At 36.0% G+C, this 25,681-nt stretch overlaps 1 protein-coding gene across 2 annotated transcripts in view; it reads left to right on the top strand.

Annotated features, from left to right (window-relative positions):
• The window catches only part of LOC125229433 (probable JmjC domain-containing histone demethylation protein 2C), a 164,792-nt gene that overhangs the window by 55,173 nt on the left and 83,938 nt on the right, over positions 1–25,681 (top strand). For both annotated transcript variants that reach the window (XR_007177403.1, XM_048134266.1), the window contains exons 2-3: positions 5,979–6,128; positions 10,897–11,010. Coding sequence is in view for 1 of the 2 variants with exons in the window: in XM_048134266.1 (XP_047990223.1) it covers positions 5,979–6,128; positions 10,897–11,010 (264 nt within the window). In the remaining variant the exon portion in view is untranslated. The remainder of the gene's footprint in view (positions 1–5,978; positions 6,129–10,896; positions 11,011–25,681) is intronic.

Genomic DNA, 25,681 nt, shown 5'->3' with positions numbered 1-25,681 from the left:
CACTTCACTTTAGTTAACTGGAAAAAATTCAAAAATAGAACTTCATACAAGTTCTATACTGCTCGTAATTTGCGATACCTGGCAAATTTGCTGGATCTGAAACACATTTTTTTTTATCTATTGCGTTATCGACCACTCAGAGACGGTTATTACAAACAATTGGTTGCTAGGTAATTCGATGTTGATACAACGGTGAACGACGCTATTAACATTAATTTTAACTTGAATGATGACATTTTTCGTGCATTGATGATGAAGATGATGACTCATAGAAAAAGTATTAGTACGGTGGTGTGGGCACGTTTCTCGGATGTCAGTAAGCAGAGTGGCGAAGCGCATCTTCTTTTCAGAACTCTAGTGCGGTAAGCGTAAGAGCGGTGGCCAGTACTTAAGATATAAGGATGTTCTGAAAAGACACATGAAGAGGTGCAAACTTGAGCCCTCTGACTGGGAGCGGAAGGCAGCGCAGCGGCCCGAATGGCGACGTCTCGTTCATGATAGAGTAAAGGACTTTGAAACTGAACGCCTCATTGAACTCGACCGGAAACGAGATGAGCTTAAAGCCCGCCCGCCATCCTCAATGACCTACAATTATATAGGTGGTGTGCTGACGTGCCCAAAATGTGCTCGAAAATTTAGCCATAAGATAGGGTACGCGAGCCACGTAAAGGCACACCAGAGAGTGGAACAGCAACACTCTCTTTCTTAAAATTGTCTGTTCCAGAACACGCAGTCGCTGTGGCCGAAATCGGCCATGACAGCATCATCATCATCATCATTAGTATAAATTTAAAAGTGGAAAATGTCTGCCTTGGGTGAGACTTGAACTCACGGCCTCTGGAGTTCAAGTCTCACCCAAGGCAGACATTTTCCACTTTTAAATTTATTCTAAGCCTAGTGGCATCGATTGCAGACGTTTCTGATAATCAGAAGTTAAAAATCATCATTAGTATACAATAGTGATATAATTAAGATTTTCACTCTCGCTTTTCACTCAGCAAGCTTCGTGGTGGCCTAAACATGGTGCTCGACTGAAAAGCTTTGTATTATGTTTCAGAATCGCGAACTCTTTCAATACTAATAGGAGAAAAAAAGTGTCCCAAGGTTTTTTCCCCATTCCGTTACCATTTTTTCATACATTTTGTATGGCGGTAACGGAAAACGTTCCGAAAGACCTCGCGATTCTAAGTATGAATCGCGTCAGAAATACCCATGTTACAAAAAAAGTGGGGTGGACAACTTTGCAAAAAATGGCCCAAATACAAAAGTACCTAGTACAATCAAAATGGTATAGGGAAAAAGCAATCGGACTGTCCTTAAAAACAATGCTTATAGTGTCGTTTCTCTGTATTAGTTGTATCAAGTAACTACACTGTACCAACTGAAACTATAAATCAATAATTGAATATGCATCCGAGATATTTATTTCCGATATTATATTATAGGTATATAAAGGTAAAAACACTGGAAACACAGATTTGACGACAAATTACCGGCCATTATATTTATACCTAGTGTACTTTTGCCCTGACCTTGACATTCTTAATTGAACCGACGCAAAGATAAATCAATGGTAGTAGACTAGGTAGCGTAATAGGTGGGCGCTTAGGTACCACACACAATCTGTCTACCGTGTACCTAACTACCTAGACGTTTCGATTCGACTCGACCTTCCAGCTAGCAGGGGGAACCAGATTGACAGCTTAAAACTGAAACGTTAATATTGTTTTTTAAGATTGATGATTTCACGAAAACTAATAACGGCTTGTTTTAAATGTTTGTGAAAAACGTGTACGTGGGCATTTTCAGAATTTGGGTAAGTTGAATTAGCGTAAGTTGTTAACAAAAATTAAGTCACCGTCAGTTTTGTGACGATAATTAAGAATAAAATCTGTCTAAAAATTTACCTTTTTCACATTCTGAATGTAGATTATCGCTTAAATTTTATGTAACTAACAGAAAAACAATATTTTTTAAGAAATTTCATGTTTAATTATGTGTTAATTATCGTCACAAAACTGACAATGAGTTAATTTTTGTTAACAACTAACGCTTTTGGGGGGTCCCAAAATGCCCACGTACGTAGAGGGAAAAACGTAGCCAAAAGCCAGTCTATTAAATACCGTTGACGGTGTAGAAGTGTCACTTCATTAAAATCTTTTAACGTTTATGATAACATTTGATAACACTTCTGCGCTATGTGCTATTAAAATCGTTACAGAGTTTTAGGAGTGACCGATAATATATCCGATAAAATCGTACAGCTTTATTATTCAAGCTATATAACATATTTTATATGTATGTACCTACATATGTGTAAAATTATTATCTAAAATCTCTGCAATTAATCTTATTCTCTCCATAAAATATGAGTGTGTGTAAATGTAGTAGGTATTAACGACGTTGCTTTACGTTATCGTTTTCGCCATTAGTACTTACTGTTGTGTTACTGTATTTGCATACTTATTAACGCTGTGTGACGCTGTGTACATACGCAGATATTGTACCTTTGCGTACTACAAACTAGTGCGCGTATAGAACTAAGCATGAGTAGCAACTTGGCAAGGCTGTGGACGTATAGCTATAGGTGCTGATATGTTACGTAAGGCTTGAAATCGAACATTCTATAGCAATTACCTGCTATTCTAAGTATAGACTACTGGACCGGTATCACAGGTACCAAGTATCCATATATCGATTCCTACCGGTTTACCACCACTTACCTTTAAGGCAACAATAGCACATAAGTACAATGGCACATACATCGGTAGATATGCGATGTAATGAAACATTGTTTAAACCGAGTTAGGTTTGTGGTTCAGCTACGAGAAAATTCTAACGTTAAGAGGATACGGTAGCGAACATGCTAAAATGGAAAGGAGCCCCCCTTTCAACTTGGGAATTTTTGTTAAATATACAAGTGTTATTAACTAGATTTATAGAAAAAAAATGTCCATTAAGAACAACTGAGTCAAAAGATATTTCAAAATAATCTTTAAAATCGAGGTTCCGCTCTCGACTCTTTCCTCCTTCAAAACTTAATCAATCTAAACGAAATTTGAGAATCTGAATAACAATGAAAAAATTGTTACCAATCTTGAGTATCACACCTTTTTTTGCGCCACAATGAAAAAGGCCGTTTTTGGAAATTTTTGATTGGCTCTAGAATCTTTAAAAAGCAGAATATCAAAAAAATCAAAACGGTCCGACACAGATAAAAATAATAACAATCTGTGTTGAAAAAATCATTGCTCTATCTTCAAAAACCAGGGAGGAAATAGTCGAGAGCGTTTGTATGGAGAATAGCTAGGTTACCTATCCAGTTTGGTTCGCTACATTGTATACTTGTTTAGTTTATGTCGTCTTTCAGTGATAACTGATCAGTCAATAAAAGTAAGAATTTAGCAGGGTTGTAATACTTGTAATGTCTTCCACGATCTCCATTAATGAAGCTGAATTTTGAAAATATGTAATAGTTATCATTATCACTTATGTCACACTGTTCCTTTAGTCGTAAGTCATACCATATTTCCTATAGCAATGTTGTTTTATGGGATAGGATAGGAGTCATAGGAGGCAATCGAGCAGACAGGTCGCCTGATGGTAAGCGATTACTGTCGCTATATTTTCTGACTTTTACTTCAAGACTACAACCTGATTCAAGAATTTGAGTTTCATATTAGTTACGCTAAACTGTTACATAGCCCAAAGACACAGCTAAAGGGACCCGTGGGCCGTGAACCCACGCTGGCAACGCATCAACTATTCAGATTCCACGATGGATGCTGAATTATTCCCTCGCAGGTGCATCGCCTAGTTGCATACGGATCACAAGTACAACTGACTTCTCCATTTACAGAAAGAGCGTAAAAGCCATTAGAGCACAAGTCTAATATACGACTTTTAGATTAGAATAGCAAAAATCATCTATACCAACTTATTCGTAATCCGGGAACGCGGTTATCCCATCGGCACAGAGTTTGTTTAGGCTTGATCGCTGTCATGGATGGTTTTGTGGGCCTGTAACGAGCGTGGGATTCGCACGCGCCCTGCATTTGTTTACCAACTGACGACGACGGCTGTCATTCTATTTTTGAAACTGACGTTACTGACGAATCATGGCATTCATGGATGTGGATAGCGTCGACTGTAAAATGCCTATTTTATGGACCAAGCCTTTTTTGGTGGTTATTATTTGATGGAAAGCAATATATTCCATGAATTCATCAAAATAAACTTGACCTTGTTATCTGTTTCACTGTGTAGTTGGAGGACGTATAACACTTCGGAATTTGTTTGTATTGGTTTAGGTCGAAACGAAACTCCAAACTGAAAACATTGAACCTCTTTTCACATTTTAACTGAAAGTTATTTGAGAGAAACACGTTTTAACTGAAAGTTATTTGAGAGAAACACGTTTTGACTGAAAGTTATTTGAGAGAAACTACTTCAGAAATATGAGAGAGACAATAATTTAACCTACGAGTACTAATTTAAGGAGTAGGAACCATAGATTTATATATTATTAAGCTAGATTGAGTTGTTAGGCCAAAAAGTGTGTCCACATGAGAGGGTAAAGTTGGGGCTGGTGTCCCTCTCGCACTTATTGCCGCTGTCAAAATCATTTGAATGACGTCATCACTGTCATTATTTGGGGATACCAGTCAATATTCAAAGTTACTACCAAATCTACTAATACCGAATTAAAGTTTTTTTAATTGCGCAAAATCTTTGGTTTTATGGCTTCATAATAAAGACTTACTAATTCGTTACAAGGTAATAATATCTTTGCCTCGATATAATACTAAAATAATTTAAGAAGTTTATAAACTTAGTTATCATACAGGTAAAAATACTACTATTATAGTAATCTCTTTAACACTGGTCACACGTGCGAGAGGGACACCAGCCCCAACTTTGACCCTCTCATGTGGACACACTTTTACTAGTCTGATAAGAACGCCTTTCTGCACCGGTGATAAAGTTCAATTTAGTATGGAAAAAAAGTGTGAGCTCAGTCCCTATTGAAAGTCCATGGTAGGAACAAGTTGATTTGGTAGCGCATATAGATTGTGCAAGTATTATTTTATTTTAAACATGAATCCCAAGATTTGGTGTGAATTTAAGATTGTTGTCAATGCGGCCTCCAGGCTCCAATGAGATGTGGCAAATCCCGGGATAACGCAAGTAGGATGTTGATGTTGGCTGCCACCTCAGTTTATGAGCGCTAGATGTACAATAAACTGAGAAACAGCTAACAAAGATATTCAACCTAGGAAATAAAATTATAAGTAGGTACTTACCTATTAGCGTGAGAAGAATCTATGCTCCATCGATCGATGATTATATGTCGCGTCTTTCATGTCGATCTATAGATCTCTCTATACTGTATTAGGTAGTGTTAACTATACGTTAGATTAGATACATTCTTAATTATTTTTAAATTTACACGTAGTTATACATATATAAATTACTTAATTATATTATGACGTACCCAGCTTAGAAATATGTAAGTCATTAGAACTTAGACAATTGAACTACACAAATACCGAGTATCACTGTTTCATCATCACGTAATAATAACAGTTAGCAAATTACCAAGCTGCATACCAGATTTATTGTTTATTTTCATAATCTCATTTTTTCTAACTAGATGTTGTTTGTTATTATTGTCATCTCTTTTATAATGTCTCCTGTTTCACTCGCACAACTGGTGTACTTACAGTCAGATATTGGGCGGGGTTTTGCGGCAACATTGGTATAAAGACTAGTGCCGCCATCTAGCGGCTCATGGAAACAAAATTTTCCGCGCGAGGAATCTTACTATGCGAGCGCACGACAACTGCATGTAGTTCTGCTACTCAACACTAGGTGGCGCTATATGTTCTATAAGGAGCTTGGAATAGAAGTGTATTTTATTTTTAGGATTCTTTATCAAAGAAAATAATTAGGCTAATATGTATTTTTCGTTGTTTCAGGTGTTAGTGGAATATGACGGAGTAGACTGGCAGAGACGTGAATGGGTTGCCGTTTATTCGCGAAGGACGTTTCGTGTTTTTTTAGTGGAGAGAACTTTAGTGTGGGCTCCTAAAAATGTTAAGGATGAAACAATCAAATGGCCCGCTTTGGTAAGTAAAACACAATTTATTCATTATAAAAAAAAACGACTTCTAGTGCAAAACATAGTCCACTAGCTGTTTCTCCGTTTGTTCCCCTCATGTTAGTTCTATAGTCCTACACTAGGTGGCGCTAGGGGTATCAACATATAAACTTCACAACAATCATTTTAGTACTTATATTCTCCAAATCTGTGGTGGGTTACAATTTTACAAAAATCGAAATGAATGACATGTTAATCAGAAGGCCTATCAAGCACTTAATTAAGATTACTCTTCTGTGTGATATCTGTAAGACTTGGTAAGACGTAAGCCTCGGCCTTTTTATACTTTTTTCTACTCCCGTACTGTTATTCGTGAGTTACAAGGGCGTGCATAGAACTTTAAAACCCTACATAAAAGATGTCAGGACAAGTCTATCTAGTCTATACCCTGAAAACATTTAGTAGCAGTCGCACGATATAGCTGTTTTACAGTTCAGTAAATACATTGCTACCAACTTAACAAACCAATTCGCAGAGTCGAGACTCCTTCGTTTTCTGCTGCGTTCATTGGCGACGCGTCGAATCGCATTCAAATGTATAGAACTCGATTCAACTCGGCTCGATTCGTCTTAGTGGCCAGGCTTCAAAGAACCATACCATAGACAGTTTTATTTTCATGTTTGCACTCAAACTGCATATTCAAAATGGTAGGCGGTCCACCTAGATAACTAAGATGACTGAAAGTAGGTATTTGTTGAATTTATAATTTTCTTTCAAAATAAGTGCTTGGTCGTAGAAAAAGTATTGTATGCAACGGTGTTTAACTGAGTCAAAAAATGCTCGTGGCGTCTTTATTAACAATTTTCGGCTTCGCCTCAAATTGTTACCCACGCAACTCACCTTTTTTGACCTCTTTTAACCACCAGTTGCATAAAATACTATTAAATATAGGTACTTATATTTTTTTACCTGTCGCTGACGTGTTTTCATCCTATACTGATTACTGACACTACCGATTTTCAGCGGCATGCCTAAACCGAATGGTTAAGCCCTAGCATGGCAGCAGCTGCACTCGTCTTTTCCTCTTTTTAAAGTCAAAATAATCAAGTTGGCTGTAACGTTACCTCTCAAAACTAAGACGTAGGTTGTAGAACACGCCTAGAGTACTTCATTTCGAGCATTACCTGCACGTCTTGTATTTGCACAAAGCTCACGTTCCCCGCGTCACTAAATGTCTGCTTCAACTCTGAGATCTCTTTGAATGCGCTTAATTTCCGATCCCCAGGAACGAGAAGTCCTTTGCTTGGGAAATAGGTTTTGTGTTACAATTGTAGTACGTGTTTTCATGACCTTCGACTGGTTTGGCCTAAGTGGATAATGACATTAGTCAGTCTGTCTGCTAAGCTGATGGTCCTGGGTTCGCACCCCGGCAAGGGCATTTATTTCTGTGATAAGCACAGATATTGGTCCCTGATGTTTTCTATGTATTTAAGTTTTTGTACCTATATTATAAGTGTCGTTGACTGAGTATTCACAACACAAGCCTTCTTGGCCTTACCATGGGGAAGAGTTCGAAAATCTACCTATCTAATAAGAAACAACAAACTATTCACTTAACGAATATTTAAATGATGATAATATAAATGAGAAAGATTAAATTATGTAAAATAGATATTAATATAATTATATACATTTTAATAAAATATAATATAATGTAATGTACTTTAGTATGTAAGAAATTTTGCTGTGCCCATTACTACACCTGTATAAAATGAAAATGAACATGATCGCAATAAAGATTTGAATTGAATTGAAAACATTTGGCCAATCATTTTGACAATTTTAGTAAAAATTTTAATTTCTCCTGAAAAGGTTTCACCCTATTTAGCTAAAATACAATACTTTTTACATAAAAATAATCCAGAAAGGCTACAATATATAAACGTATTAACTAAATCTACAGACATTCATTACAGATGTCATCCACAGCACAGACCCTGAAATCACTATGGAAATAGAATCCCCTTACGCCCAGATACATATTCCATTCGCTAGCTCCCAATACATATGTTACTGCCATGTGACTCGCTCACGTTTTTCAAAAGATAGATGGTGACAGGCTAGGCTACATACATAGGCAGGTGTAGCCATGACCTGGTGATATAAGCATGCGTAGTTATACCTGTTTTGTTGTGAGGCATGCGTGCCCTTGCGTTGCGTCTTAGATCGTTATCACAAAGCTGCACACTGCCTTTGCATTGTTGATCGGCATTTCATAATTAACTACATAGATTTTGAGGTACCTGTTATTTACTAGATAAACAGGACTTAATGCTGCTGGAGTCAGCTACCACTGTTCAGAATATTTAACGAAAAGAAAAAGTATCGTTTAAGTCAGGTACCTTGTGCCTACTATTGTAAACATCAGAGAATCTTCTCTTGCTCATTGCTTATATTGCTTTATCAACATGACTGTGTTGTCTACGTTAGTAACTTATTAGTGATCTGTGGTGTTTTTTTTTTTTTAATTTATTTAGAGCATTGGCAGCGCGACCATCAGCTCAAACAGAGACATACAAGAAAATACACAAACAACAACAAAATTAAGAATTTTAAGAGGGCTTTCGTGTGAAAAACAGTGAAATCGCAACCGAGCGCTTGATCATACCGTGTGTGGTATCAAATTAAAGGGCTTTGCGAGTTGTTTACAAATATATATCACATTATAGGACTTTTTCTACTTGGTCTAACAAAATATGAGAAAATGTCCAAAAGTGGCAATAATTGTACCGGTGAAGGCCAGTTTTCAAAAAATTGCCAAAAATTAATAATAGCAATTTATAATCACTAAGGCATAACAGCAATTTAAGTAAACGTTGCAGATTAATTAAGTACAAAAATTATTTCGATGTGATGTAGATTTTCAAAGAAATTGTCACTTAATTTTAGGTAATTTCTGAAAAAAATTGAGATCGTCTTAGCCTTGTTTACTCTTTTTTAAAACCTTATAATAAAAATGTAGTCTGAGAAGTTTGTAGTACAGGGTATACGAATTATAAATTTACCTGTTTTAGTAATCAAAATTGTCCAAATTTTACAAATAAGGTCGACAAAGGCCCCGCGCACACGGAGACAACAGTTGCTCGGCGACTTTCGTATTTGTATGAAAAGTTGCGTCGCCTCGTGTGCGCACCTTCATACTAGCCCATAGACCAAGCGACGGAGACAAAACAGTTTTGTCTCCCGTCTGTGGGGGCCCTAACACAGCTCTATACGTGTGTTTTTCTAAACGTGCATTAGAAAAAAAATCATAATTAATTTAGTGACTTGGTTTTCAAAAATCCAGTCTTATAAAAATCAAGATAATAAGATGCTCTAACTGAAATTTGAATTAAATAAATCTATTGGATAACGGAAAGTGTAGTATTTCACCGACTAAAACTATCAATTTTACATTATTTTGTCGTTTTTTTTGAAAGCAGCCTTAATGATCTGTGGTGTTGTGTCAGACAAGTTATCGAGTAAATAAATAAAGTGCGGGTAGTTTGAAAATTTTGCACACTTAATTTATATTGATACCCGCTGCTGTCAGTTATTATTGAAATCATGGGCGTTAAGTCGAGTCCAAACAGTCGGAAGGTAAATAATTTGATAGATAGTGATTCATTATTATTCGACAGTTGAGAGGTTAAGCTGAGATAGACACAATCTAGATAATTGCAATAAGTAAATCAATTGTTCTGTTTGAACCGCTTCGTATTAACTACGTGTTGAAGGTTGAAATGTTTTGTGTGTGGAATTTAGTAAGTAAAAATCTATCTCTGACACAAACGAAAGCGTATTAATCTATAGTTCTTTATAGATAATTAACCTAACTACGTCCTTATGCCCTTTAATAACCTTCCAGTAATGGATTTCGCTCAGTAAAGTACCTATACATATACCATTTTTGTTAGCCTTTGAAGGAGAAATACCAATTACTAGCTTATGAATGAAAAGATTTATGTTCCCTAGTGATGAATTCAATTAGAAATGTAGAACACAGATTGATCTACCTAATTTATATTAAAGTTTAGAAATTCAACTTGTTCTTAATAAAGTCAGTACCTAATAGTGGCGACGCGTTTTTGTTGGTAAAGCCGGAGGGGTTTTTGGGGTATGTTTTGTATGGACTTCCACAGATACTGCAGAATTTTAGGGAACCCGTTGGGAATCGACTTGTATCGACGCTACGCCACTGGTACCTAATTGTAAACTTAAATATAAAAGTTTTCTGCTGTCTATTATGTATAATTCATATTTAGTAAGTACCTACATTGCTTGTTCATGACAGGTAAGAAATAAGACTTTTATCAACAAAAGGGCTTTATTTAAAACAATCTTTTGTCTTCCAAATTATCAGAAATATGTTACAACAATATAGACTATTTTATAGGCATGAGAAAATAAGAAATTAGTCTAATATTATTTTAGTTTCTTAGTGTGTTGTCATGGCTTACATACGATTTGATAGTTCCAATAATGGTGTATAAACTAATACATGATATCAGGCAGAGCACATCACGCACATGAAACTTCTCAAGTTTCAGTGCCGCTCATAGCAAAGGGTTGAATAGATGGTGATATTGCAGTTACAGGTTGCGAGCCTCTTGCCTACACTTAACCCATTCCCCACAGTCGACTTCTACGACACCCACGGGAGGAAAGGGGGTGGTTAATTTCTTAACCCGTGACCTCACGGGCAATAGACTAATACATATATTAGATACAATATTAAATAATATGTTGTGTTGCAGACGTTTACCCCCCTGGCGGCGGACCTGACGCTGCAGCCGCACGCGCAGCCCGTCGAGTTTCTGCACGATCGACAGCTCAGGTTCCTCGACTATGGTAACCTGCAGCCGTTCCAGGTAAGCTCGTGAGACAGCCTTAGCTTACCTTAGCTTGATTATGGATATACATATTTAGATTTTTGAAACACTAACCTTCTTCATAAACGCTTACAAGTTAATAAGTCGCTCATAATCGTTTGCTTTCTGACGTATTGATATGAGAAAAAGGAACAAACGATTTTTTCCCCTCACTAGCTCGGAAACACGTGTTTTGTCCTTTAATACCAGCGGGTAAAAACGCATTTTATCCACTAGTGGGTAAAGTAATTTGACCTTGAATAAAGTCAAATTAACTGCTTTTAAGTTGATAAAAGTAGATGAATCTAGTAATAAAGATGATTTACCACCTGTGGAACTACTGGAAGCAGTGATAAACGCATTATTTGCGTTGTAGTTTCCTCGCTATAGTGAGGGGAAAAGTTTTGTGTTACACTCGGGTGCAAAAGTATTTTACTTCTCGTGTGTTAAAAAACTCGCAAGTTCAGGATTCTATAGTTGAACCACTCGCTTCGCTCGTGGTTCAACTATAGAATCCTTTCACTTGCTCGTTTTTTAATTCCACACTCGGCGTTAAAATACAACTTTGCCCCCTTGTATAACAAATAATAACTATTATCGGCTTGTCAATTTTAGTGAACGTTTATGAATAATGTAATGGGGCATATCGGTGAAAACAATCATACTTTTGTTAGGACCAGCAAACGCGTCGAATGCTGATCCCTATTACAGTTCGTCTAAGTCGCCTTTGAATAATTTGGACAGGGTTAAAAAATATACAATAATTAATACTTTAAATACATTCGTTAATAAAATATGAATAGTGAATTCTATGAACGTCGAAAAATAAATTAATTTGGCGTTGGCAGTACGCGATTCCAAGTAAACAATATGAATGCTTGCTTAAATTTGAATTGGAGAATAATACTTAAATTGGAATCTTGGAATTATAATTTAAGTGAATGGATCTTCCACCAAGGATTTATCCACGTTTCGGTGAAATGCTACTAATTTATGCTCACAGCTTTTTATTAATATATTTTTCTTGGTAACTCTTGTTAACTTCCATTATTACTTTATCCGTATAAATGAAAATATCCTTTGCAATATCTTTTACCTACAATAAAATTCAAAAGGTATATTACTTCCATCATAAGGCGTGTTTAAGTTGAACCAAGTTTAAGATTCTTGTAATTCCTCAGTTTCGCTAGCGGCATAGTTGAACGTAACACTTGCGGAGATTAAACCAAAGTTGTTAGCATGGCAGGCAATATTAGCAATTCATTACTAAGCACCCTGATATTAAATTTGGCGCGGCAAACAAAGCTTTGTTCCTCTTAGAATGAATACATAAATCCATATAATATTTGTCGGAAAAATATTATTCAGAATTCACTAGATTGTGTTGTGTTGTGTCGTATTGCTCCATTGTAACTGACTTTATTGATCTTGGAACGTGCCTCTGACACATAAAATATGTATAAACTGATTTACGTTTAGATGTGTTTATTTTATGATCCACTCGGCAGGCTAAGCTCAAACGTGGGTCGCATGAATCAAGTTATGTTTACATTTATTCTTTACTGACTCATGTCTAAGTCGAAGTGTTTTATTACGTAATCAAATATTTACGAATGCGAATTAATTATGAGAAAAAAACAGTTGCCAACTGCCATTTAGGCACGGTAATCGTTTTAACTGTCATGTCGCAGTTCTGAGAACCTTGTACGTGAAATTGGAATTCTTCGAATACGCTATTTCTAACAAATTCATTTATTATTCTGTTGGAACACTTTGAACTCACAGAAACATTCCGCGCTTATAAAGCTTGCGATTTTGAGCGCCGGGGGAAAATGGCTGGAAGTTGTTTGATTAATGTTATGGTATTTCTGCAATTTTTGTCCAATAAAGCAATGTCTTGAATTATAGCTACGATACGTAGGTATGACGTTGAAAATATTATAACAAGTATAAAACATGCTCTACGAAAAAAAGAATTGTGAATAAATATGGCGATAGAGAACGGGCTTCCGTGTTAGATTGAGTTTGTTTGTACAAGTGAGTTTGTACAAGACAAAAAGCAAAACGCATAAGCGACCCAATTTCGAGTAGACGTTACGAGTGTTTATCCAAACTTGCGCGCCCAGGCGGGGGGAGATCAAGGACGGTGTCTGCCAAACAAGGGGGGTATTTTCCCGGGAGACGGGAGCCGGGCGGGCCGCCCCCGCTGGAGAGGGAGCGGTATGTTTTGATGCTCGCCGCCCGCTCTATTGATTTTCCGCCCTCGCCACCCAGCTGCCCCTTTATAATATCTGAGCCAGGTGGCTGGTGTGTTCACGTCATGCTATTTTCGGCGAGCCCGGCCGCCTCCTGGCCGCGGCGATGTTGCCGTGCGATGATTGATGCCGACTAATCTTAATCAACTGCTCGTTTGCGATGTCCACCGAGTTTTATGAACATGGCGGATGTCGATGTCAGACTTTAACAGTAGTGCTAACTTTGTTCACGAGTTAGAAACTTTTAAAATTCGTTTTGCTGTGTTATTCTTTCGAAGTAATATTTTTATTGTTGTGTACATGTAGGAAATTGCTACGTATAATTAGGCTAAGGCATTTGATTTATAATTCTTCATTGAACTAGTTACAATTTTACATACCTTACTACATTTAGTAAATCGGTGCCAGTTTATACTTGAAAATCTTGAAATCATGTGTAAGTTAAAGTTAAGAGGGGGTAGAGCAGGGAGAATTTTCAGAATCTGTCAAATTACCCCATTACACACACAAACACCCTTCACTCACACTACCTCAATTTACTGTGAAAGGTCAGTGACCCTTAATTTTTTTCAAGAGTGTTATTTTGAGTTTGTAGTCAACTACTTACCTCCTTTGAGAAATTAAACTGTAAAACCGGCCAAGAGCGTGTCGGGCCACGCTCAGTGTAGGGTTCCGTAGTTTTCCGTATTTTTCTCAAAAACTACTGAACCTATCAAGTTCAAAACAATTTTCCTAGAAAGTCTTTATAATGTTCTACTTTTGTGATTTTTTTCATATTTTTTAAACTTATGGTTCAAAAGTTAGACGGGGGGGGCACTTTTTTTTCCTTTAGGAGCGATTATTTCCGAAAATATTAATATTATCAAAAAACGATCTTAGTAAACCCTTATTAATTTTTAAATACCTATCCAACAATATATCACACGTTGGGGTTGGAATGAAAAAAATATCAGCCCCCACTTTACATGTAGGGGGATACCCTAATAAAACATTTTTTCCATTTTTTATTTTTGCACTTTGTTGGCGTGATTGATATACATATTGGTACCAAATTTCAGTATTCTAGTGCTAACGGTTACTGAGATTATCCGCGGACGGACGGACGGACGGACGGACGGACGGACGGACGGACAGACAGACATGGCGAAACTATAAGGGTTCCTAGTTGACTACGGAACCCTAAAAAAGGTAGCATACAAGAAGACAGAGAAAAAATTCGCATCATCTAGCTTTCCTTCTCTGTTCATGTCTCATGTGACTTAAATTTATCTAAATATGTAGATAACGTTCCTTACTCAGTTGATTGTTTATCTAGGTGTATTTCAAATTACTTTGCACTTCATTTTGCGTTACTTTTCTATACTTACTTAGATTAAAAATCGTCAGCCTGCCTATCCCCGCAAACATTATTCAAAGTCGTATGTGAAGGCAGATACCTCCAGGCAGACAATTATGGTCACGTGATAAATGATAAAACATTCAGCCCTATCGCACTATTTGTAAGTGCAATAGGGACGGTCCGATGTTTTATCATTTATCGCGCGAATATGATTGCCCTGCAGGTCTTCAGAGGCCTGTGCTGTGCATTACGTATATGCGGGTTGTATTAAAGACTATCAGATATTTTCTTTATTCTTTTTGGTCGTTAGGTTTTTTTATCATTTAGTTTGATACAAAATAAAGTATGTGTATAAAATAAAAACCTAATGAATAGAACAAAAAAAATTGTAAAAACAAGTTAATAATTATAGTTGAACTTAATTCGTGTAGTTATGTTATATATTTTTAAACTAAGTAATTTAAATTTAGTTCTTGTGTAATTCTAGGTTAGATAATAGTATTAGTTGGAGCTCGCTGCATTATATGAGAGAATGTTATGTACTCCGTAATTGTCATATATATCAGTACTTAATGCCTGTTTGAATGCTTGTTAATGTAATCTACAATATATATGATGTGGACGTACTTTTATAATAAAAAAAAAAAAAAAAAAAAAAATAGAGTACAGCTAGCAGCAGTCAAGTCAGAGACACAAAGAAAGACAGGGAATATCGACGCATATCTTATCTTATCCCAATACCGCCATCGCCATCTGCATCAGACACTTTATCTTACCCAATTTCCGAGTCTCTTCTCTAAATTTCAGTTTCTTGAGTTGAAAATGTTGAAACTGATACTTAGTAATAAATAAAACACAAAAAAACATATAAAAATCACAATATAATTTTAAATTATAGCTTAGGCCCTGTACCAGTTGCAGTCGCCACGTCTGTAAAGTCCCTTGTAGTTTCTTTTAAATGGCTAAATACCTAGATGTTATGTCATAAACATCTGTGACGTGACTGAAAATTAAAAAACATCGCTCAGAGATAAGGTTCAAATTAGCATGGCAAAAAATACAACAGTGCAGTCAAAATACGAAAAAGCAAATGTCAATGTCAATATCACTGCCGTATTTCAGGCAATAAGGGCTGTTTTCTCAAATATGAAAAAATCTCAAAAGCAGGACTTTATAAAGACTTTCTAGGAAAATTATTTAGAACTTGATAGGTAGACCAATTTATAAAAGTTGTACGAAAAAAAATTCTGAACTAAGTTTGTAACTATATATGAAAAGCATTTTTATCTTAGATTGCATATTTTAGTATCGTAACGATTTTTCTTTCAAATAAAAAAAAGAATTATTAGAATAGATTCACGGTGTCTACCGTAAACTGGGGTTAATTGACCAATTTGGGAATTTAAACTTCTCTAGCTTCTACATGTAATGGGTAGCTATAGCTAGCTTCTACATTTAATGGGTATTTTTATCCATTAAATGTAAAGAAAGAAAAAAAATGGGGCCATCAACTTTTTTAGTCTTTTCCTGCTAAAAATCTAGAAAAGTAACAAAATAATGTACGCAGAAAAAAAAACTATGAGATCAAACTTAAACTGACATTGGGGTTACTTTGATACCCTATGTTTTTTTTAAATGGTAATCGAATGTAACCCCTTGCAAAAGTATTTTATCTCAAGAAAAGATAAAAAAACGGTTCGCACAGTCAAATATTAGAACTCTTTAACGCTATTTTGGGGTTACTTTGATCAAAAATAAAAATTACCTACCATCTTCGAAAAACCAACTTTATTTGTAATTGTTTCAATATTTATCACACGAAGAGATCAAATTATCTGCCTCAACTCAACAAGTACCGTGACATAATCAGACAATAATCAACTATGTGTCATTATGGTCAATGTTACCCCATGCAAGTGATCAAAGGCACCCCACAGAGTAAATCATTAGTAATAAATGCCTAGTTTGACTTTATGATACAAAACTCAATACTTACAATGGTAGGTATAGCTAAGCAGAAACACATTTCTGGCAAGCTACTTAATATTCATTGTGAACCTTTTACTTGAATACCACTACGTTAGTTTAGAAGTTATTTAAACATGAAAAATAGCATCAAACTATGCTTATATTTTAACACGTTATCCGCACTGCCCACGACCATACTTACTTGTTCACTGCGTCAGAGCACCATTTATAAAGGTTGGTTTAAGGTTATCATATGTGTAGATTTCGATAAATTTATTTTATTAATACATAACCGACTACTCATAGCATATTAGTTAGTCAGGGTTTGTTCGTAGTCCAAAAGGGTCAACCCTAGCACTTTTCCCTATTCACCCCAACGTTAGGGTGAGCGAAAATTACTAAATAAAACGACATATTTTCAAAGACAAACCGAAGTTCACACCGCTGGAAGATTTTTTGTGTAAAATATTAGCATGGAACATATAAAAAAAGTGCTATCGACGTTCAAAAGTCGGTTTTGGTCCTATTCAGCACAAATTACGGTAGTTCATACCCGTTCCGACCCCATGTACCCAAAATCTTTAGAAAACGATGTACTAAGTAGCCCAAATTGCAGCGCCGTCTCTAGATGAATTGGGTTACTAATTTATGCAAACTACTTAAGTCGCAATAGATGTCATTTCATTTAGTATTTTAGAGGTAACTAGTAAAGATAATTTAGTTTTACAATTGTGCGAAAAAAGATTCTAATTTGGCCAGATTTTTTAACCGACTTCCAAAATTCAAAAGGTTATAAATGTATAGTTTTTTCTTAATATCACTTCTGGGTGCGTAGCCGAATGGCACAAACGCTCACGAAACGAAGCGCTAGTAGATATCTATCCCTATCGCTCTTGCCTATTGGCGCGACAGGGCCGGACTACGTTTCGTTTTCGTTTGGCGTCGGAGAAATGCCATTCGGCTACGGGGCCAGGTCCAATTTCAAACCCCACAAATATTAACGGCAAACTGATAATGACATTAAGTTTTTTTGAAATAAATTTGTGACATATGTGGGTAGTTTAGTAATTATAGGCACTGACTGATTGTGGGTAGGTTTATATTTTCGCTCTCTGCTAATAAATCTTGTATGGAACGGACGTGTTTTCTTTGGTGCCTCTTCATCAGTGCTGATCTTCGGCTGGGAGCAAACCTTACAAAATTAAATGCCAAAAAAAAAGTTTATCAGTAAAAAATACTTATTTGAAAATAAAGTCATAACCGTTTTCATGCTTATATATTGAAATAGATATCACGCACGAAAGTAAGAACGACAAGGCCCCCTGGTGGCTGAGCCGGGAATCGAACCCGCCATGTCTCTCGCTATACCGTAATCCTCTAAGTGCCACTTGCACCAACGAAGATGGAGGATTAACCTGAGGGTTAACCCACTATTTTACATGGAATTTGACAGTTGACAGCCCACTAACCCTGAGTTAAGTGGTTGGTGCAAATGGACCTTATAAGATTCATATACGAGGTGGTCAAAATGTGCCTATCAGAGATAATATACACTAGAGAAATTTCGTTGGGTACCACACGGCGGGCGGGTGGCCTAGTGGTAATGACGTTAGCTGCGTAAGCTGAAGACCCGGGTTCGATTCCCGGCTCGGCCATCAGTAGGCCTTGTCGTTGTTTCTTTCGTGTATGATATCTATTTCAATTGTTGTATGTATGTATGTGAACACTTTATTGTACATAAGACAAGTTAGGACATATAAATACAGTATAGTTATGGTGTATTAAGGCGAACTTATCCCTATAAGGTGTCTCTTTCAACCTTTGAGCGAATTGAGAATTTATTATTTATATAAACTTGAAAAATCAAAAATTATTCAATAAAATAATTTTATTTCTTCCATAGTTGTATAGTTTCATACTTATGATTTTTATTTTAAAGTAATCCATTTATATTATAGCAATCATGGGTGAAACGTGGAGGTTGACAGAAGTGTAATTAACATTTCTAAATGTTGATTTCTTGTATCTAGTCTAACTACGAAGCAATACATTGACTTATAAATTGCATCCATATACAGAGAGGTCATTCATAAAAACATCACTTTAGGTAAGTTATATATCTTTTATACAATTTGACAACCATTGACCACACATCCCAATTCACCCCTCTTCCGACCCTAATCACCCCCTTCGTACACCTATTCACCCCCTTTGCGACCCGATTCCCCCCATTCCTGATCCTATTCACCCCTCAGGCCGCGGATATTTATCCATCAAATTGAAATTAAAATCGTCTGTCAATGAAAAGAAAATTGTAGTAAGTATGTATGGAACATAAACTTTAGAAGTGTAGGTATACACTACATTCAAAAGGAAAACGAACAAATTCTGAGCAAAATTTTACACAAAAATAAAGTTAAAATGAGTAAATAATACAATAAATTTAAATGCCAACTTTGACAGACATTTTCATGCCCCTAACTAAATATATTATTTTCCCTGGAACTACGGAACCCTACACTGACCGTGACCCGACGCGCTCTTGACTGGTTTTTCTTCTCAATGAAATGCAGAGATAATAAAAAATTACACCTCCCAATTTATAATATTTTTTTTTTGCAAAAAATTCGTTTTTGGCACAAGCTAAGACGTTTCATAACAGAGTTCCTCTGACCACCTTTCTGCTCCATCATCAGATCACCTCCATGATACCATAATATTGCATTGTCACGTGATTTACATATGTGTGCAAAATTTCAGCTCAATCGGAAACCGGAAAGTGACGTACGTTTTGACCCAAACTAACAAGGCAAGTTGAATAAAAGCTTGTAAAAAGGCTTCTGATATCAGATTTGTAATAAGTTTAGTTGTCATAGTTTAAGAACAGATGAGACAGACATATGCAATGACAATAATTATAATACTGTCGTGTTTCGTGAGATGTCAAATCACCTCATACAATTTACCGCTCTAAGGCAACTAAGGTAGGGTTTGTTATTGCACTTTAATTACATATTAATGATTTCTAGCCCGTAAGATATATATTTGCTTTTTTAACAATGGATAGATAATTATGCGAGTGAGAGTGTAATTTAGATTTTTATAAGGAAACAAATATTTTTAAGCGAGCCGATCAGATATTTATACGAATAAGGACCCTCCCACATCTACCGTCTCGCGATCGTAGCGTCGGGCCAACTGTATGGCTAAGCCGCGCCGACGCGATGCGGCGTCTTTTTTCCATACAGTTGGCCCGACGCTACGCTCGCGAGACGCTAGAAAGAGAGACTATTTTTTGCCGGTCACGAAGCATCACAATTTTTTGCCGGGAATATGTCGTCATATACTTATGGCCCCTATAGAGAATCGGATATATTGTCACGGCCGTTCATAGTCATATATACGTATGCTGGTGACTGTTCCATGAACATCTGGTCTAGTTTAATGGAGAAGTGCCATTCAAGACGAGCGTTACTTTCTAAACAACGATGAACTTACGGTTACTTACGTGTTCGTGGTATGCACAGGGTAATCTTTAATGAAATTAAAATTAAAAAAAAAATTTATATAAAAATTTGAACCAGAAGCACACCATACGGAATATTGTATTTAATAAATAGGTACTTATATACCCGCCCGCATTTCCCTTTCTTCTATTCTAAGTAAGAATCGATTAATAAGTATCTAAATATGTAAAAATAAATTAAATTATAATTGTTTACATACAACCTGGTTGACAGAATTTGACGTAGGTGCTGTCATATATATTTTTAAAATGACGTACTGTTAATACCAGCGTAATGAAAATTTATTCCAATGAGTAAAAGAAAACATGAAACTCTTTTCAATTTAACCGAACTAGAATGAAATCATTTATACTCATTCGGTTGTGTTCGTTATTTTCTTTAATAATGTGATATATTTTTATTTATTTTTGATGCACAAGCCATGCACCTTTACACTTTAAATGAGATTGGATCTCCACCTGACATTATCGACTTACCCTATTTATTTTGAGCACAGTTTTACACTGGTATGGTTTTTCGTGTACGTACACGATTTTCTGTCAAAATATTTGTCAAATTTAATTGTCAACGCGGAGCGACCGGCGACACGTCTGCCTCCGATGAGCCGCTCACGGCATCTAATCGAAAGGAGAATTCTGACAGCAATGGCGAATGTATGGAAATTTTACGATAGTTTAAATTTAAGGTAAAATTTCTTTGTTGCCTTTGAGAGGAAAAATATAAAAAACCTCAAAACTTGTAGTCCATTTATCTGGCTTTCAGAATCACATAATGTTATAACTAGAGTATTGAATTTTTTTAACAAAGTTTACTAAACGGCGACATACGTTTTTCTCATTTTAGGTCATCTTTGTGTGGGTTTAGTTATTACACCGTTAATAATTGGAGATTGTGAATAGTCAAAAGTTGTAGACACACTCTTTAAGATAATAACTACATTTATTTTATTTCATTTAATTTAGAAATGTGAGCAGCATTTGTTAAACGCCGAATGCACTTTTCGAGGATTTCGTACGACCCCCTCTTAAGGATAATATTAGGTACCTATGTCATGCATGTTTATGGAACTGTGGATATTGTTTTTCCTTAGAGTTTCTTTATTTATATTTTCCTTTCTTGTAAATACTGCTATGAAAAACATTATTACAAGGAATATTATTTATTTACCTGATGAGGAAGTATTTAATTAGATACGCGCCGGTATAAAGGAAAAGCTGTAATTCAAGGTAAATGAGGCATATTTATATTTGCTTGTTATCATTACATTGGTATTCGTTGCTATCGAGCCCTCGAAATTTTAATTTTCCGAGAAACACGTCCAATAAACAATTCTGACGTACTGAGCTTTGATATTATCTGGGCACGTGTATCATCTGTGAGATATTAATGAAATAAGGAATGAGCTCTTTCGTTTAATTTACTTTCATTAATTTACATAAATGATATTATTTTGTAGCTTAGCTAGTATTAATGAAAACAGGTAAAAACTGCAAAAAAGTGATATTATGGATGAGATGACACACGAGATATGTTTTATCTGATGATATGAGTATCATAGTAAATCGAAATTTATATTGACCCTATCGACCCTATCGTCTATTCCAGACTTTTTATGGTGTATATAAACTATGGTGTGTATAGTAGGTAACATTGGAGAAACATAGTTAGAGATTATATATACATGAAATGATGTATATTGAAACGTTGGTACACAAATAACATCAACACCAATCTCTGCGTTATTATTCTAACCTTTAAAGGTTAACCATTTAACATTTACACTAATAATGTAATTACTTTAACTTTAAAATCACTTTCCATTACCAGCCCCCGCGTCGCGGAAGTTGTCGACTTTCGTCTCTATGCACGCAACCCAGCGCCCACAAATTTTAAACGAGTAAAGTTTGTTTTAGCTTTACCCCACTGTCCGGCGCAGGGTGGCGAGGCGAGGGTGTGCATGTGTGTGTAATGGTGTTACAGATCTTGCCTGTTTTATTAACAGCCAAATCCGTTGACATCCTTTATGGAGATTAAGATATAAAACGGGCGGGGACGTGAATCTGGGCCGCCATTATATTTTCCGATCTTGATTTAGAAAATCATTGATTTTACTAATGAATAAATTGGCAAGGATAATAGCAATGTCAGTGATTTCAACACTTTCCTACAGCAGGTAAAGGGTCAACACTAAAAATATTGAATCTTGAAAGTTTTCGATTGAAATCTGAAATTTACACATTGAAACTAAGACTAAACGTAGGTATAACTTAATATAGAGCCTTAATATAAATAAAATGTGAGTATGCACGGGAAAACGTCCCACTTTGTCGATTGCTATAAAGCCGCTTTGTCAGTTTATTCATATAAAGATACAAGTAAATCTCGCCTTAATGGTAACCGACAAAGTGGGACGTTTTACTAAACACACTCACAAATAAGCCCTTGAAGCAGTTGAAGCATTGTGTAACAAGGAAGCTGGTGGCATTTTCTCATGATCTAAGAGATTCAACGCCAAATAGGTAGTACGAAATGGCCATATACTCAAATCCAGGCCCTTGTACAGCAGTGGCGGCTGGTGAAAATTTCTGTTAGGCAACACTGAGCAAAAAGAAACCTACTTTTACATTAGGTACTTTACTAGTAATAAATTTTAGGCAAGCCGGTGGGAATCGGCTTGTATGGATCAGCCGCTGCTGTTGTACAGTCACCGGCATAAATAAGTGATGATTTCTGTACCTTGTCCCATTAACATCTTGTTTGAAATGTCATACGAAGTTGTCAAATGATTAAAAGCGACAAGGTACAAAAATGATCACTTATTTATGCAGGTGACTGTATCAAAATTATATAATTTAAAGTAATAATGTTACATCAAGCAGACTTCCAGATCTGACTTTAACTCTTCCAAGATTAAGCATCGTCGTCCGCAGCCACAATAGATAGGAAACCACAAAGACCCTATATAATCCTGCCCGCTCCTCTCCGAGGCTTTCCTTCCGCCTGATGGATTGAGTAATGCATTGTTTTCCTTTCCACTTTTGTTATCTGCAATATAAAGAACCTTTTATTGCGGACCCAAGGAAATTGTACAAGGATGTTTTGTAGGAGATTACAAGTAACAGAGTTGGCGTAGGTCGGTTCTTAACTTGAAATGTCTTTTCTACAATTATCTACTTTAATCTTAAAATAGAAAGGAGTAATAGGAGTCCTAATAGTAAGTAGTCTAATAAATATTAGTGTAATTGAGTGACCCTTTATTTATTTAATTGTATGGTAGTACACAAAAACAGGCAGTTATATAAATGTCATTGAAATACAAGTACATAACCCATTGTTATATTATTTAAATCTTATCTTTCGACTTTTTCTCTGGCACTTACACTTAAATACAATTTAATTGGACACATAAATAAGATCAGTATATGAGATAGCTATGAAGTTAAATGTACCCTTGTATGCGAACGTATCCCTACAAGACCACCCACACGAGAGAACTGACAGATTGTATAGGTGTAACCCGTGTAACGTATACTTTATTAAACCCGAGCTGAATAAATACCCTCTGATTCATTAGAGGTCCTTCGGGGCAAGTGGCCCAGGATTATTCTCATGTCAGAGTGATCTATTGCAACATTTTTGCTGATATCAAAAGCCATGTTCAAGTACCTACGAGTAAAGCAACAAATTAATCTGCAAACATAATTCTACATCTTCTTGAAATTGTAAATAGTAATAATTTAATTGGCATTAATTCCTAATCCGTGGCGTTTCAATCAATCAGTAACTAGACGCAGTAGACGTGCTATATAAAGTAAGTAAGTACCTAAAGAATTTCAAATAGACAGTAACGCTAAAGCCAGTCTGACCTGTATAAAAAGATGTCTGCTCCGAGCTCCGCTCGCAAAGAAAGTTGTTTGTATTTATAATAAGTCAAAGTCAAAATATTCTTCTTAAAAAGATATTTTTGTATTGTAAAGTATAGTTTTATATTCAGGCGTCACGCCGTATTTGCACCAGTCTGTTTTGTTGACATAATCGGGCACCAGACCGTGACAAATGTTGTTTAATCCGTCCGACGTAACAACAAAAGCCTCATAGTAAATGTTCTACTTTAAAAGACATTTGTACAAACACGTTCTTACTCATTCTGTGACCCTGGTAATTCAGAGGTCTGTATTTACATAAATTTTTGCACGTTTTTAACTGTTCTTGGACAGAACGTTTATTGCCCATTAATTTGTATTTTGCATTCCGGTTTTTATAACTCCGGTTTGAGTAAGAGCCAGACTAATAATAGCTTACATTTTTATCAGTGTTGGTATTTTTAACTTCGTAAAAATTATAGACTACCTGCATTGTGCGTCCCTTTAATTTCGCTTGTGGTATGTGAAAATTGTAGGTACATGATTGAAAAAAAAAGATTGCAATACTAAATAGATCTACAGTAAATATTAGTTACGTCTAGTGACGTACAATAGTGTAGTAGTTACTAACGTTCGTCATGTTTGAATCCCTATAAACTGTCTGCGTGCCATTTAATTTAGTGTTGGTTTAATGTAACCATTAGGTACTGTAAAAAAATATAGACCACAAATAGAATTAATTTGTTTTTTATGACTAAACGGACTCTAATACAAACTTATATTCGTGCATTACAGTGTTTATGGCACGTACCAAAAGTCTATTATTGCATGGTCCAGTTTGCATATACATATGTCCAGTAGAACTACTCACTGAACAAGGGGAGGGTGGGGCGAGTTCATCGCACCGGATACGTCTGTCGCCGAGTGCGGAACGCACAGGTGTGTGCGTCTTGTACGCGTGTGAGTGTAACATTGACATAAATACGGTGCATTACTAATGCGGGTGTTTCATATTTATTGTTATCTAAAAAACCTAGTACTTTATAGCCCACATGCCCTAAACAATTTGTGACTTATGGTTATAGATGTTAGATGGTCTATCGGAACATTTTTTCACAGACTTATTGTTTAACCTTGAAAATTTAAAAAACATTCAGCTTCTCATCCACGGATATATTAGAGAGGCTTCGGCATTGCATTTAATTAGAATTTTTGAGCTTATGTCATGAGCCTAGGTCTACTTTTAGTACTTAGGTTCATAACGTACTTACTCTAAACGCAGTTTCCAAAAAAATTGAAGTTATATAAACCCTCTTTTGTCTTGATGTTTTAATTGATTTTTACACAACATACTGTTGCAATTATAATCTGTATTATGCCACCTACGTGGCTAAATTGAACATACACACACTTAATAGGACATGTTAACTGGTAACGTTACATCAGACCATGCCCATAGTTAAGAGATGAATAATGCACCCGGTTGCATACGTATAGACAAACCAATTTATACTCTACCGCACTGGTTTACTGTACGATATATATTGACACTGTTTTGAATTGCACTTAATGCGATAAACGTGAAGAGTGCTAATGGGTACGTTCTTCTGTGTGCGTGTGTGTATTTACGTATTAGGAGTAATGTAGGCCATGTTTACATGATATGAGGTCGTAAAGTCGTGTACAGTTTCAAATTATGACTCGATTAGTTAGGTGATA

Source organism: Leguminivora glycinivorella, chromosome 9 (genome assembly GCF_023078275.1).
Source record: "Leguminivora glycinivorella isolate SPB_JAAS2020 chromosome 9, LegGlyc_1.1, whole genome shotgun sequence".
Taxonomy (NCBI): Eukaryota; Metazoa; Arthropoda; class Insecta; order Lepidoptera; family Tortricidae; genus Leguminivora; species Leguminivora glycinivorella.
Note: the sequence above shows the minus strand (reverse complement) of the source record. Positions and strands in the feature narration are given on the sequence as shown.